The sequence below is a fragment of the Alligator sinensis genome, unplaced genomic scaffold, assembly GCF_000455745.1.
Source record: "Alligator sinensis unplaced genomic scaffold, ASM45574v1 scaffold211_1, whole genome shotgun sequence".
Classification (NCBI taxonomy): Eukaryota; Metazoa; Chordata; order Crocodylia; family Alligatoridae; genus Alligator; species Alligator sinensis.
In genome coordinates, this window is record NW_005842024.1 from 2,438,587 (window position 1) to 2,454,486 (window position 15,900).

Below are 15,900 nucleotides of genomic sequence, written 5' to 3' on the forward strand. Positions count from 1 at the left end.
CAGCATGGCAAATGGGTGCACATGCATGACAAACCGCATGAGCACACTCGTCTGGACACACCGACAATACTCAAACTTGATCAGGATACTTGACCTAAAGTTTGCCATACAGTGCCGTATAGATACTTCCTATAACTCTCCAAAACTAATTAGAAACTTTTATTAACCCAGGTACTGTATTATACAGTGTGGTATTGTTATAAAATTTAGAGACTCAATCCATTTTACGCATTTTTCCTAATAATTGGGAATGTGTAATTTTGAATGAGTGAATTATTCCATTACCATCTAGCCAAACAGGTATCATTACCACTCTGGAAACCTGGCATCCCAAAAACAGAGCCTTGCTGTGTTCTGCTTTAAAGGTGATCTCTGGGAATTGTTTGCTGAATAGCTCCAGAGTCTGCTGTACATCATTTTTATTCACGAAAAGAAAAATGTCATCCATGTAGCATCTGCAGAGTTGGCTGAGTAATAAGTTTGTTTAAAAGTATCATGTTCCAGATTAGTCATAAAGATTTCATCAAGTACTGAAAAAATAAGAGATACAGTTGCAGTTCCAATACACTGATAATAATAATGCTCATTGTACACAATCTATGTGGTGGTGATGTGATGGATAGAGTAAGCCCACTTCCAAAATGTCTACTATACCACTGTATGTTTGGGTCCAAGATAAATGAATCAGCTTAATGTAAACACAGAATTGAATTCTTTTGAAAAAGTGTTGAATAAAATCTTTAACACAGTTGACAATTCATTTGGATTGTTAAATATTGGTTTTCTATTTGACAGTAGAAGAAAAAAAACCTGCCACCAAGACGTGTCATCTGGCCTCTGTTATTTGCATTAAAAGTTATTCCTGTTCCATTAAATTTAAGCAAAATAAATTCTCATCTCAATTCTCATCTCAAATATCTTATTTGCCTAATTACCTTAGTATACCTCAATTATCTTTAAAAAATCTGTTACTGCAACTCAGTAGCAGAATGTAGGACAATACTTTATTTACTGAAATCTAAGATGAAGTTTTCTCTCCCAATCAGTATGGGGTGGAGGAGGGGAAGCTTCTCATCTTCTATTCATATACAGAATAGGGAGGGGAGCAGGTGGCTGCTGCATCTCTGACTCTTGAACCCAAGGAAGGAGCCAGAGTCAGACCCACAGCAGCCTCCTGCCCCTGCCTCCACTTCCGATCTGCAGCTTCTGCACCCCTTGCTACCCACTCCCTTCCTTCCCCCTTACTGTCAGGCACAGCTTGGCTCTGGCTCAAGTCAGGGTCTCTCCTGGGCATGGAGCAAATGGAAACTCCTTCCTGTGCCTAGTCAGTCAGCAATGCTAACATTGCTGTGTGGCCAGGCAAGGGCTGAGCTTCCATGTGCTGTGCAGTGGGTGGGAGCAGCCTGAGCAGCACCTCCTAGTAAGGTGGGGTGGAAGGCAAGGGGAGTTGGGGAGGAAGGGGCAGGGACTGAGGAGAGCTTGGGGTGCAGGTGGCAGGAGGGCTGCAGGGGGGAGAAGTGGTGGGGGCATAAGGCAAGGGGGCCACCTGACTCCCCCCCCAACCACTGTTTTCCCTGGTGTAGCAGCAGTGGACAGGGGGAATTCAAGACAACCATCCAGTACTTAGATTCTATACCTGGAAAATTATAACTTATACATTTCCCACATCTGGAATCTAATTATTGGCGGGGGGGGGTCATCTTATATGCAGGATTGTCTTATATTTGAGTAAATATGATACATAAGACAAGGGGTAAGCAACTTATAACCCATAGTCAGGTTCAGGCCCACAGAGCCATTTGTTTTGGCCTGCTCACATGGGGCTTTGGCAGCAGTCGCTTTTCCGTGCTGGTACAGAGTAAAACAGCAGCAGTGGCTGAGTCCTAGTGCCCTCTTGCCTCTGACCTCAGCGAGTCACTCAAACTCACAGCCTAAAAAGCTTGCCAGCTGCTGCATAAGACGATACAATGCTACAACATGTAATTACAACTAGCACTCCACTGTAATGGGAATGATAAATTAAATAGGAGTGAGTAATTCCTACAAAACCATGGAGTTCAGATTAGATGGAGCAAGTGGATTTTTCTGGCCCTGCTACCTAAATTTTAATGAATGGCCAAGACTTGTTTGGGTTTATTTTTTTTTAATTTATTTTTTTAAGAGATGCAATAGTTACTTAGGATTAGAATAAGGCTTGTATTGTTATTGCTACTCCCCCTCACTGGTATGGGATTTTAGTAGAGTATGGAATAAAGTATGGGAGTTTACAATAAAAAGAAAGAACTTGGTTATCCAACAGATTAATAAGTATGATGCTCCCTAATATTATTTACAATTTGGACACATGGCTATTTTGTCATTGAGGACTATCTTAGTTAAAGCAACTAAGCACCAGAGATCTCAGCTTTTGGATTTGGTGGTGTCAAATTCTGTATCCGTGCATAGTAATAGCATGGGTGAGACAACTGAATGGCTCCAACAGTGGCCAGAATGACAAGCCCCATATTAGTTCCTTCATTGAAAATTTTAATAAACTGGTCAAGGATGAATTGGAAGGAGACTGAAACTCATGGTGAGTAAGACACACAATGATGTACCAATTTATGAAAGTCAAAAGTTATGAAAGTACCTTCCACTGACTATCAATGCTGTACAGATTCTGTTCCAAATGTGAGGTCTGTCTGCAGCACCACATACCACATGTTCAGCTGTTCTCCATGCAGGGAAAAAAAGCGTCAGCGTGCGCTGCCCAAAGCCAGAGCCACACTCTCTTGCAGGCCAGGCTCCATGCAACAGGAGGGACGCAGCTGCAGACCTGGGAGGCCCCCAGGACCCCAGGTAAGCCCTAGCTGGGTGGGCCCCAGCCTCCCCTACTCCACCCAGGGTAACTTGCCACGTGCCAGAGCATGCATGGCATGGGCATTCCCCAGGGACAACTAGTGGCAGCACAAGGTGCGCTGCTGCTAGTTGCCCCCAGGGAACCAAACGTCTACACCACGTGTGGACACGGCTTCTGAGTAAGGTGGGCAAGATTTAGATCTTCATGAATAAATCAATCATTTTATTTGCTATAGATCCTGTAAAACTAACAACCTTATTTTGAAGAGCATTAAATAAAATCAGCCTGTTATCTGTAAACATTTTGTATACTTTTTTTTTTTTTGTTTAAAGAAAAGAATATTCAAAACCCATGTCTCTAATTTTACTTTTTGGCTCAGGTTTACCTGGCCATTGTTCTTGATTTCTTTGTCAGACAGCTGAGATCTGGTTTGAGAGGGGGGAAAGTAATAGGGGAGACAAAGTACCTCAGCAAGCTTGTAAGGCATAAATTTAGCTTTACAGAATGTCTGTGCTTGCAATCAGCAGCCAAAAGAGTTCTGCTATGATCATCAGGAGATGATTTCTATCAATCAGTCAAGTACTGCCTGTTAGGATCTCTTGGTGAGGATGTAACTGAAACTGCAACTCCCTCTAGGCTATTTTTATTCTCTTTGTAGCCAGAATAAAAGCAATGGAAGTTCTCTAGCTTTCCAATCCATTAAGTGGCATGGATCAAAAGGATTAGTATTGTAGCCCTAAAAGGCTATTTTTCAGAGCTATAATTGAACTGATACCATTTTGTGTGGCATTGTTCAGGACATTAATCAAGTCACACTGTTGATTTAAAAATATATTTGCAGATGTTATCCACAAAAACAGAGACACAATTTGTTTCTAAGTGTTTTGCTTTCAGAAACAAGAGGATTCCATATTTACTATAGGTACATGTAAAATGCATTATATTACTCTGCTCAGCTTAGGTTTTCCAGACAACAGGCTTTATTTTTACGGTGTCTTGAATAGAGCAACACAGAAAATTGCCCTGATTTATTCTCTTGTCACAACCTATGATACTTCTGTCGTGGTTGCTGCTCTTTTTCATTATGCAGTGTCATATACTCCCTTGCCTAGTGGTGAAGTAAGGCAATGTTCCAGAGTTCCCAAATACCAGCAAACAGAGGCCTATTTCCATTATGTCTTGGTCTCACCCTGGGAACTTTTCCATTCCAGACTGGGTTTACAATTCCCCTTATGGATGGTTTCCATTCTGGTGCCTTATCTGGAGTGTACTACGGTATCTCATTCTTCATACTAGATGTCCTGTTTGGAGACAAGCGCCAAAACAATAAATCATGGGGTTAGGTTATTTTTAGGCTACATTTCAGTATCAATGTTGAGAATATTTCTGAAGAACCTGCACAAGGAACTTATTGTGTGCATATACAAATAAATGACACAATTCAATGGTTTAATACTATCTGCCAAGTTAAACTACTGCAGAGCAGCTGTGTACATTTAAAATGATCCCTGGCACTACTGAAGAGCCCATAAATCAGCAACAACATACTTTCTTCCAATTAGGAGAGTTAAAGGGGAAAAAAATCCAGAAATTAATGCGTCTAGGACAAGAATGACATTTCTATGCATTTGTGATTGTGAATAGAATAAAATAAAAAATAGTACTGACACACTTTATAATATTATGATTATGGTTCATAAAAATGTTAATTTTTGCCAGCATTTCAAATGTTTTCAAAAGCATTGTTGTGAGCAGATTTGTTTTAAGCTGGCCAATAAGGTTATTTTGGACTACGTAGAAGAAAAAAAATGGAATGGACCCATCAACCAAAATATCCAAATAGGAACAGATTCTATTCCACCTATTAGGCATGTAAGTGGATTTAGGCACAGAAGTGTAATTCTATTCTATCCTGCTCAGGACCCTGAAAACCACTTAATGCAAAACCTGGGTGGGTCCTCTTCCTTTTTCCTTGGTTTTATTTTTGTTATTCAGTCTTAATGGTAAGATGGCAGCGTGTTATAAAAGTAGATACATTAATGGCCTTTTAGGACTTTAACAAAGTGGAATAGAATTACACTTAGGTGTGTAAGCCCAGTTGTCAGGTGTCAGCAACCTGTGGCCCACAGAGACATTTTATGCAGCCTATGGGGCCAGGTGGTAGGGACAGCCAGGTGACAGAGAAAGGTGGCAGCTAAGTGATTCTGGCTCCAGTTCTGGCTCTGGTGACATAAACTGGGTTTGAAGTGGCCTGCATTTGACACTAAGCTCCATTAAAGTGGCTCTCCACAGCAAAAAGTTGCTGACCCCTGGCCTAATAGGTGGAATCTGGCTCAGTCTTTGAATTGTTTGAAATATTGCTCCCTAAGTCATTTCCATCTGGTCTCTCTCTTCTGCTGACATGCATGCGCTTGAAATGATGGTCACAGATAATCTTTTTGAAGTTGTCTTGAAAGTAAGCATGGCATTAGATACTGCTTTAGAGAACCTCATTACATATTTTCAGCACCTAAACTACTTTCTGCCACCTCCTCAAATCTAGACCAAAATCTCTTGGCTATTTGTCTTTTTCCCTTCAAATACCCGACCTTGGTTTTGAGATGCCAGCTCTGTATGTTAAATGTGCATAGCAGATACTGATGTATATTATATGCAGACATAATAAAAGAGGGCCCAGATCAGCAAGTCTGTTACATGTGGGTAATCCCATTGAAGTCCACAATAGACTTCCTTTAAAGACTTTGTAATATGTATTTGAGTTTTAATAGGCACCACTCAGCTTCATCTCCAACTTTTCTTGTTAGAAGTGCCTGGAAATATTTACAGTATCCGTCGCCTCATCCGACTCCTTCCATATGGCACATAAGCTCCAGAAATATGTTTCTTTTTTTCTATTCTGATATTAGTTCAGTCATTAATCTGTGTCACTGTATTAATTGCAATTTGTAGGTTGTTTAATGCCCCTGATGCTTTCTACCTCCAGGCATTATTTTCTGCCCTTTAACATTATTTTATATTTTATATTTTCAATGGGTAGTTTAGGTTGCAATAAAATAATACTATGCATACACACAGGTCCATTTGCAAACATTGCCTAATTAGTTTTGCAACATCTCTGTTTAGGGTGTGTGCATGTGTACTACTGTACTGTATGCATAAACTCTAAAAATTAACCGTGTTTGTGTCTACATAGCAAAATGAAGGTGCAGTTGTCAGAATGGTAAGCCTGCCTGCAATAGTTTTAACAAAGCTAATACAGGTGTCAATAGAAGTGAATATGGAGGGGCATGGATGTTAGCATGGTGTAGCAACTCAAGCATGCATCCAAGGGCACAGGGGGGCTTCTATTTTTTGCTAGCTCACATTTCATGTTCACATTGTCAGGCTTCCTCTAGTGTTGGTTTCCATGCTTAAGTAGATGAAAGCTCTATTTTGCTGAATTAACATATTCCCAAACTGTGGCTTGTTTAATTTATGCCACAATTCTAAATAGCTTCATGGAGCACAGAGATGAAAGCTAGAGGATACAATGTGTATTTGCTCTTATTCCCATTTTTTGGCTTGTATCAAAGACTCTTTAGATTAGGTCCAGTAGATATGCTGCAAAGGTCAGATTTAGGGAGCCAGGAGATTGGTTGCAGGAGTGTCAGTTACCATTTTCATTTTGTTTCACTATTGTCAGTTCCTTCTTTTGTGCATTGTTTTGCAGCTGAATTAATTTTTTTCTGGGCTTTTGTCTTCCCTCCAAAGGGAAGACACTCCCTTCCAACTGCAGTCTGACAGAGAACACTCCAGGCACACTTGGGTACTTTGCCACAGTATCGGTATATAACAACAAGCAGGTCTGAATCTGCTTGTTGTTAGCCTGGCCAACATAACCCATTTGAATCACAGCTCCCATGCCTAAGGGAGTCTTCCTATTCTACCATTATAGCAATTTGGGCCCGTTCTATGGTAAAACTTTGGATGTCCGGTAAAGATTTCCAGCTGTTTATAAGAAAGCCTGTGGTATAAACAGGTTATCTGGGGTGACTGGGAACCAAGTTTAAGTCAATGTTGCAATATCTTGCCAAAATGAGGTCAGGATAATTCTAGAGCTATAACTTGACATTACAGCTTGAAACCTACAGCCTGGTAATTTAATTAGAAACAGAAAAATGTTGGCTATAATGCAGATATGTACAATATTTTGAAAAAAATGCCAAATTATTAGAGTTTTTCATAAATTTGTTTTCCATCCCATTGTTTATGCCCTTTAGTGACAACCAGCTAGTTGACAATTCAGACAAGAACAAGTTAATAATTCTAGGAGCCACGTAAAAAGCTTTAAAAAATCACCGTTCAGTGATGGTTTAATGCATTTTACAACATTCCTTTTGACCTGCTCGTTTTCCAATTAAAATAGTTACTTTCTGCTCCATTAGGGTGAGATTCACTTTAACCAAGTAAAATGCTAATAATCAGGCATTATATAGACAAGCTGTAGGGAGCTGAAGAGGTGACAGTACCCCACTGATTCAGACAAGTTCCAGAACACCCTATGGTTTGGAATGACCTGAACCTCGTTTCCTTTGAAGCATACTGCATTCATATAAGTATAAATCCTACAGCCTTTTCTCTATTGCCGCCTTCCTTGCAAGGAGCACACCAAGAATTGGCAATCTGGTGATTGCAGCAAATGAAAAAGCTGACCTCTTTAATGAATTCTTTGCCTGCATATTCCTGAACAGTGCTCCCCCACTAGAACTGCAGATGGACCCAGGGGAGGCACCGCCATACCTAAGGTCAGGGATGACCTGGACGGGTTTAAATCAGTAGGTCCAGATGCTCTTCACCTGAGGGTACTGAGGGAATTGGCAGGGGTCATAGCGGGGCCCCTGGCATGGCTCTATGAGCACTCTTGGGGCACTGTCCAGGTACCAGAGGATTGGAGAAGGGCCAATGTGGTCCCCATTTACAAGAAGGGGAGAAAGGAGGACCATGGCAATTATAGGCCAGTCAGTCTTACCTTCGTCCTTGGGAAGACCTTTGAGAAAATTATGAAGGAGCACATCTGCAAGGGCCCAGCAGGAGAGGTAATGCTCAGGGGCAACCAACATAGGTTCATTGAGGGCAGATCCTGCCTGACTAACCTGGTTTCTTTTTATGATCAGGTCACAAAGTCCCTGGATGAGGGTGCTGGGGTGGATGTGGTCTTCTTGGACTTAAAGAAGGCCTTTGACATGGTTTCCCACCACATTCTCTTAAAAAAACTTGGTGACTGCGGCATTGATGCCTACACAGTCAGATGGGTGGCAAATTGGCTAGATGGTCGCACCCAGAGAGTGGCGGTGGATGGGTAGTTTTTGACCTGGAGGGATGTGGGCAGTAGAGTCCCCGAGGGCTCGGTCCTGGGGCCTGTACTGTTCAACATCTTTATCAGCGAGCTGGATGTGGGGGTGGAATGCACACTGTCCAAATTCACTGATGACACCAAGTTGTGGGGCGAGGTGGGCATGCTGGAGGGGAGAGACAGAATCCAGCTAGATCTAGACAGTTTACACAGGTGGGCAGATGAGAATAGGATGGAATTCAACACAGAAAAATGCAAAGTGCTGCATCTAGGGAGAAGGAACCAGCAACACACCTATAGATTGGGGAGCACCCTTCTTGTCAACACAGTGGCAGAAAGGGATCTTGGAGTCATTGTTGACTCCAGGATGAACATGAGCCATCAATGTGAGGAAGCGGTCAGTAAGGCTAACCGCAGCTTGCCGTGCATCTAGAAATGCATCACAAGCAGGTCTAGGGAGGTGATCCTTCCCCTCTACATGGCATTGGTCAGGCCACAGTTGGAGTACTGCATCCAGTTCTAGGTGCCGCACTTCAAGAGGGAGGTGGCCAGCATTGAGAGGGTCCAGAGGAGGGCCACTCGCACGGTCCAGGGGCAGTGGCGCAGGCCCTATGAAAAGAGGCTAAAGGACCTGAACCTATTCAGCCTCCACAAGAGAAGGCTGAGAGGGGATCTGGTGGCCATTTACAAACTCATCGGGGGGACCAGCAGGCATTGGGGGAGGGTCTGTTCCCCCGGGCACCACCCGGGTTTACAAGGAATAATGGCCCCAAATTGTTAGAGAGATGGTTCAGGCTGGGCATCAGGAGGCATTATTTTACAGTTAGGGCTGCCAGACTCTGGAATGGGCTCCCAAGTGAGGTGGTACTCTCTCCTACCTTGGGGGTCTTCAAGAGGGGGTGGGACAGATGTTTGGCTGGGGTGATATGATCCCAGCACCCGCTTCTGTCTGGGGCAGGGGGTCGGACCTGATGATCTGTTTAGGTCCCTTCCAACCCTAAGTACTATGATACTATGATATTTTGGCACATACAGAAAGTTTCACATGTGATCTAAGTGCTAGATTCACAAGGCAAGGCAAACTTAGATGTTGTAACACAGAGTATTGTAAACCATATATTTTAGAAGCCAAAAAGTTTGAGAGGGGAACACAGGGACAAGATCCAGGGGGTGCTGAGCCAGTCAGTTTGCCATCAAGACCTCTGGTTTTGGTTGCTGGACACATGCAAAATGAGCTCACTTCCATACCCTTCCCTTTTCATCATCCTGCATCCACTATTGGAAAAGCCACCTACACTAGTCAACAGGAAACAACAAGAGAGGTGGAGCCAGACACCCAGCCCTCAAAGAGATACAGACTCATGATGACTATGGGATAGAGAGCGGTATCTCCTTCTTTTCCCTATTCCTAGCTATGAATTCTCTTCTCAAGATAGACAGGCAAAGTTCTTTGAGTAGATGTGATATCTTTTATTAGACCAACTGAATAGTTGAAAAAGTTTCTTGGCAAGCTTTTGGGGACAGTCACCCTTCTTCAAGCATGGGGAGTCTCTGCTGTTCTGAGACTCCAAGAAATGAAAGAAGCTAAAAGTGTGGCAAAATGGCAGTAAAAATGTAAATACGTAGAATTAGAAAGACAAAAGGTGAGGCAGAGAGGTGAAGTAGAGGGGAGAAGGGGAAGGGGAAGAGAGCAGGGGAATAAAGGCTGAAGGGAGTGAGAGAGACTAAGTGCAGTGATAGAGTACAAAGTAGAAAAGAGGCTATCAGGCAAGTACCTGGTGAATCAGCTGTCAGGCAGGTTGTAATGTGTCATAAAACCAATGTCTATATTGCGTCCATGATTTTTAGTATTCAGTAGATTTATGAAGTTCATAGGCTCGTTTATGGAAGGTGTTTTGTAAGTTCCCTTTGAGGATTAGAACTGAGAGATTGGAGAGGGAGTGATAGTCCTGTGAGAAGTGGGCACTCACAAGTAGTTGGGTGTTCTTGTCTTTGATAGATTTTCGGTGTGCATTCATTCTGGTGTGCAGTTGTTTGATTTCTCAGGAGGTTCTTGAAGCTCCATCCTTTGAGGTTTTTAAGACTCAGCTAGACAAAGCCTGGGCTGGGAGGATGTAGTCAGTCCTGCTTTAAGCAGGGGGTTGGACCTCCTGAGGTCCCTTCCAACCCCAATTTTCTATGATCAGTTGGCTATTATTGGTGGATCAGCATCAATAAAAAAAGAAATGACACTACCGACTTTTTTGGTTGTTGTAGTCGATAATTATGGCTGTGTGCCCTATGACAGCTGAAAACTGTCTCTAAGGTGCTTGCTGAACAGTGTGAAGATTAGACCAAGTGTTTTTCTGTCATTTGTTCAGACATTAAGCTATATGCTGTTGTTAACAGCCTAATTAAAGTCAAAGAGTAATGAGGCCTAGTAAATTTAGCAAGGCTTTGTAGAAGTAGTGGTTGGCCCTGTGGCATAGTAAAAATTAACCTCATCAAAAGAATGCAAGGCTTGTACTGCTATTGGTCAGTCCTAAGGACAGTTTAAAGTAGGGAGAATCTGAATGGCTGTAAGTTATCAGCATAGCTCAGAAGTTATAAATTAGCTAGCACATCCAGAAATCATTGAGAAGGAAAACACAGCTCTGTAAAAGAAACTACTGATTTGGAGTTAGCTGCTGGCCTGGATTTGTGGGCTAGTGGATCTCGAGGAGCCTGAGGACTGAATACCAGGGTCCTTCCCAGTACCCCTCGGACAGCGCTGGTTGGGGATGCCTGACTTCACTGAGCTTTGCAGAAGAGAAACTTGTTGTACATCAGGCATCAAAGGGGACTGCTGATAAAAGTTGCCAATGCGAATTATTATTGTCTGTCATTGTAGCATTATTATTTATGCGTAGTTGTGTGTTTAAGTCAATAAACCTTTCTTACCTTTCTACTCCCGACCACACTCTCAAACCCAAACCCTCCACAGGCAGCTGGGACAGTGCCCAAAGCACCCTGGCAAGCAGAGTCCAGGCCTCACACCCCACCGCCAACTTGAACCTGCAGCAGACTGCAGGTCCAGGTGAGCAGCGGAAGGGGCAAGGGGTGCCAAGGAGTGGTCACAGGGTGCCACATTCACCAACAAAGGGACTATTACTGGCTCCTGTTGCTGCTGATATTGCTTCCATGGCAATGCCATGCATGCAGCAAGGACCTGAGTGCTGGGCCTGAGGCACTGTATGAGGGATATTCCACTCCACTGGGTGTTTTTGCAAAAGCAGCTTCTTCCTGGCAGCTGCCAGAGCTCAGCTGCATGGGGCCTGCCAGCACTGAGGAAGTGGCATGCTCTGGGGCTCCAAATGCTCCCAGTCTGCACGAGGGCCTGCCCTGCCTGCCCAAGAGTGCAGCAAGAGCCATGCAAGGAGTGGGGCTGCAGGTAGGAACCGAGTGGAAGGGGGTGACATGCGTGGGAATAAGGCAGACACCACCTTCCTCACTGAGGGCTGGAGCAGGCAGGAGGTGTGTGCATGCATGCATGCATGTTATCAATGCAAAACAAACAAACAAAAAGGTTTATTTATTCAGTACTTTAAAATGCCTTGCACTATTACTAAATATCAGTTACTGGCTTGGCATCGGCTGATACAGTTGGTTAATCATGGGCTATCCGTATTGGCCAAGAAAATATCAGTGCACCCTTAGAATGTTTCAAAAGGGTAGCTCCAGTTAGTTCCTATTTGTTATGTAAGAATGAGCTGAGAGCAATTCAAATGTAGCAAAACACCTGGGAAAGAAACAGCACTAAGGTTGGGGCTGTTCTGCTACATTTGACTCAGTCTCAGCTCATTCACACATAACAAATAGAACATAACAGCTGCTGCCCCTTGGAAAGTTCCTCTTTTGAAACAGCTCCAAATGTTCATATTGGAGTGCCTGTTAAACCGGTTTAAAGCTTCTTGGAATGTTTCAGATGCATACCTGGAAAACCAAGTACTATTTTGAACTGGTTCACTGCTTAAAGTTTTTAGCGACCCTGGTACTGAAATTAAATATACCTTCATGAAATCTACAGATAACACTAAGTTGGAGGAGGGATTACTAACACACAAGAGTATAGGCTTATTACACAGGAAAATGTAGATAACCTAATGTAGTGGAACATTAGAAATGGTCTGAAGTTTACGCTAGTAACAAATGTGGCTCTTGGGTTTGCTATGTGGGAAGGCCATTAAATAGGGAAAAAAAATATTACTGAAATTCAAGGCAGTTTGTCTACTCAGGGTCCAAAATATACATACTCAACCCCTCTCCCCACCACTTCAGCTGACAATTAACATTTGAAATGCCTGTGTGTCCCAACTTTTACAGTATATAAAAGTCTGCACAAAAATGTCTCTTATGGAAGTGGTGAGCAGACTGGCACCTGAGCTCACACCTAGTGTCCTGTTGGGATCCAGAAATCAGGGGTTAAATTCTATAATCACCCACTACATCTCTCATTTACAGGTTATGGACAGATATTGAATTCCAGCACTGTACATTTCTAGGTAGTTGCAGCACTGGAAAATGTGGCAAGAGGGGAAATGTACAGGTGTTCCAGCCCCTTACCTGGAGAGCAACACTTGCCTTTAAGGCAATTTTCCAGCCAGGGGCAATAAGGTGCTGCTTCTTTGCTTCCCCTGTCCCTATGGCAGATAGGGGCATCAGCTAAGAGGTAGTTGCATGGGAGCCCCTAGCCACCTGAGACAGAGTGGAGGGAAGAAGAGATATAGTCCCTGGCCCCTGTTGCAGGAGAGCCAGAGCTGTGCTCCCAGACCAGCAGCTGCCTTGATACCATGACCAGTCCCAGCAATAGGCTGTGTTAGGCCTGCAGTCACTCTCTGGCTGTGGTTAACAAACCCAGTTGCTGCTCTGGGACTGATAAGGGTCCCAGTGTGACATAACCTGTCCTGGGGACACTCAGGACTGTTTGAACCATGGGAGGATCCTCCCCCCTTCCCCAATCAGTTGACTGGTGAGGACCAAGTGCAAGGAGGTTGCGGGGAGGCGGAGGGCATTCTCCTGCGAGTGAACCCATCCTGGGAACACCTGCAATGGAAGGGGCCATGGGGAATGCACCTGTCTCTGGAACCATTCTGGAGCCTATGAACAGTTCAAACCATGGGGAAAATGCCCTCCCCCCACCCCCAACTTGGTCCTGCCAATCAGCTGATCAGCAGGACAGAAGGGCATTCCCCCATGGCTGGATCATCCTGAGAACACCTAGCACTGATCAAGTCACAGGAGAAAGCTCCTCTACTCATTGCATAGACCTGGGGTTATATGGGTCTGTTCAGTGGTGAGGAGGCTTTGGCCCCAGTGCCTGAACAGTCTGGGAATGCTCCTGGAACATTCAAGCAGCAGCAGGAGGAGGATCCATGAATGGTTTTCTGACAACTTGCAGCTGGGTGGACTATTAGTGAACAAGCACTTTCCATCCCTCCCTTCTCTTTGCGGGAGGGAGGAGAGAGCAGAGGTTTGCAGAATACGGGGTATATTCCAGTATCAAGAGAAGTGCACAGCCATTCAAGCTGGCATGAGAGAAGAGAGATTTTCCTAGTTGGAAGTGCTCTTCTTTTTTCATGGAAAAGCTAGTTATCTTCTGCACAAACAAACAAACAATCAAAAAACCAAAACCCTTCAATAGCTATATACTAGTCTTTTGATACAAATGCCTGTCCATACCCATAGCTGCCCAGAAAGCCCTGGTTAATATGACCCAGATCAAGGAGCATTACCTGTGTAGACATGTAGTTCTTTTGTATTGGGCCTTGAATGTTAAGGCATCTAAGTGCTTTTCTGGATCTGAACCTTAGCTACCAAATACCTGTAAATTTTTAAAAAATGTTTTGTACTTGGAATGACAAAATTTAGACAAATAATTTAATGTGACATTCTTGCTTTTTTCCCCCATCCACTAATTGATAAGAAAGTTTTCTTTTTCATGCTGAAAGATTAAGGAAGCAATTGTGATCCAAAAATGGCAATTACTTAGTGAACTAAAGAAATGGCATGGTGTTTGGATTATTAAGAATTTCTATGCTCATTTTAAGGCAAGACAGTAACACTGATTGGCCTTCTAGGTTTTCATGTCATTGATAAGATAGAGGTTTGCAAATGTTGCTTTTCCTACAAAAGCTAGGTACTACATGTTTTGTGAGGAAAAAGTTTGGTGCTGGTGACCACCAAAAACTGTACTACACACCCTGTAAGTAACCCATTGAAGCATATATAATTAAACAAGTTCTTGAAAATTTGGTGGCCTTTGTTTATGTGAGTACACAGAAGAGAGAAAATCATTAACTTTATGAAATATTAGTTACTTTAAATTATCTACAATAAGTAGCACAATTAATTAAAAGTAATATAATGCATCTTGCATATACTCACATCATTTTTTCATTTAAAATAACTTTATACATTACATAGTTATACATTTTGTAGATTGAAGAAAAAAAAATTCAATAGAATATTTTATCGACTGGCTACCATTGTATACTATTCAATAGAAATGATAAATTTTACTGGAAAATGATCATTCTGTCTATATCAGCTCTTGCAGCACTGTTACATCAAATCCCAAGTGTGTTCACAGAAAACAAAGCATTCACTTCAAATGCTCTCAAGATACAATGCAGTCATTACATTTATTATTTAGATTCCAATATTTTAATTGAACATGTTTGTATATTACAGCTAGAGTTTTAAGGTGGAGATTGCATATCAATGTAAAACATACTGCAGACTTGGAAACACTTTATTTTGGTGACTTTTACTTTTTAAAATTTAGGATCAAGTCATGGTTACCTATGGTGACATGTAACAGGAGATAAGGATCACACAAATGTAAGTGTAGTAAGGCCAGACCAGACCCCTGGGCCCAGTGGGTGTGGATCAGAGCAGTTTATTTCACAAGGCAGTAGAGAAACAGGCACTACCTGCAGTAAGCCTGAATCAGTGCCCTGGGCCCAGCTGGTCCTAGGAGGACAATCAGGGCTGCCAATCCCCTGAGGTCACAGGCACCAGACACCACCCACTCCAGCTCTTAGAAGCTAGGCCCAACCCTCAGTACTCTGTACAGGAAAAGACTTAGGTACTTGCTCCTGCTCATGACCTTCCTGTGCTTCCTTGGTTTACTTCTCAGATCTCTAGCCCTGACCCTTGGCTCATACTGACTCAGCCCTGGTTTCTGATTTCGGTTCTGACTTCTGGTATACTCAGACTCCAGCTCTAAACTTTAGTATACCCTGACTTGGTTCTGGCTCCTGATTGCAGTTCAGACTCCTGGCTTATCCAGCTGCTGATTTCCCTAAATTCCAGCTTCGGACTTCTGGCTCCCTGGAAACCTAGCCCTTGGACTTCACCTGTGTATCAGGTGACCTTCCTTGGCCACTCACACCTTGGTTCCTAACACTAAGGAGTAATGGCAAAAAAATCATATTACACTACCAATGGATGTGAAAAGCCCTTTCAACACAGGAAGCTACCATCTCTCCTTCACAAATAAGCCATGCTTTAGACAAATGATTTTTGACCAGGGAACTATGAGATCTTTTTAAGGGTGCTACTGTAAGTGAGTGGTGCCTCCTGAATCGGGAGGGGGGGGCACCCACAGAAGCTGCTGATGGTGGTGTCTCTGTCAGGGGGGGCACCAGCCCTACCCACAGTATCAGTGTTGGCTGTCGGGGGGGCGGGGGGCACCGGCCCCATCGGGGGG

At 43.3% G+C, this 15,900-nt stretch overlaps 1 protein-coding gene across 1 annotated transcript in view; it reads left to right on the forward strand.

The window, feature by feature from the left end:
* Positions 1 to 2,464: 2,464 nt before the first annotated feature.
* Positions 2,465 to 15,900, forward strand: part of SCRG1 (stimulator of chondrogenesis 1) — a 58,124-nt gene continuing 44,688 nt past the window's right edge. The window contains exon 1 of the mRNA XM_025202407.1: positions 2,465 to 2,838. Coding sequence (XP_025058192.1) covers positions 2,646 to 2,838 — 193 coding nt within the window. The 5' untranslated portion in view covers positions 2,465 to 2,645. The remainder of the gene's footprint in view (positions 2,839 to 15,900) is intronic.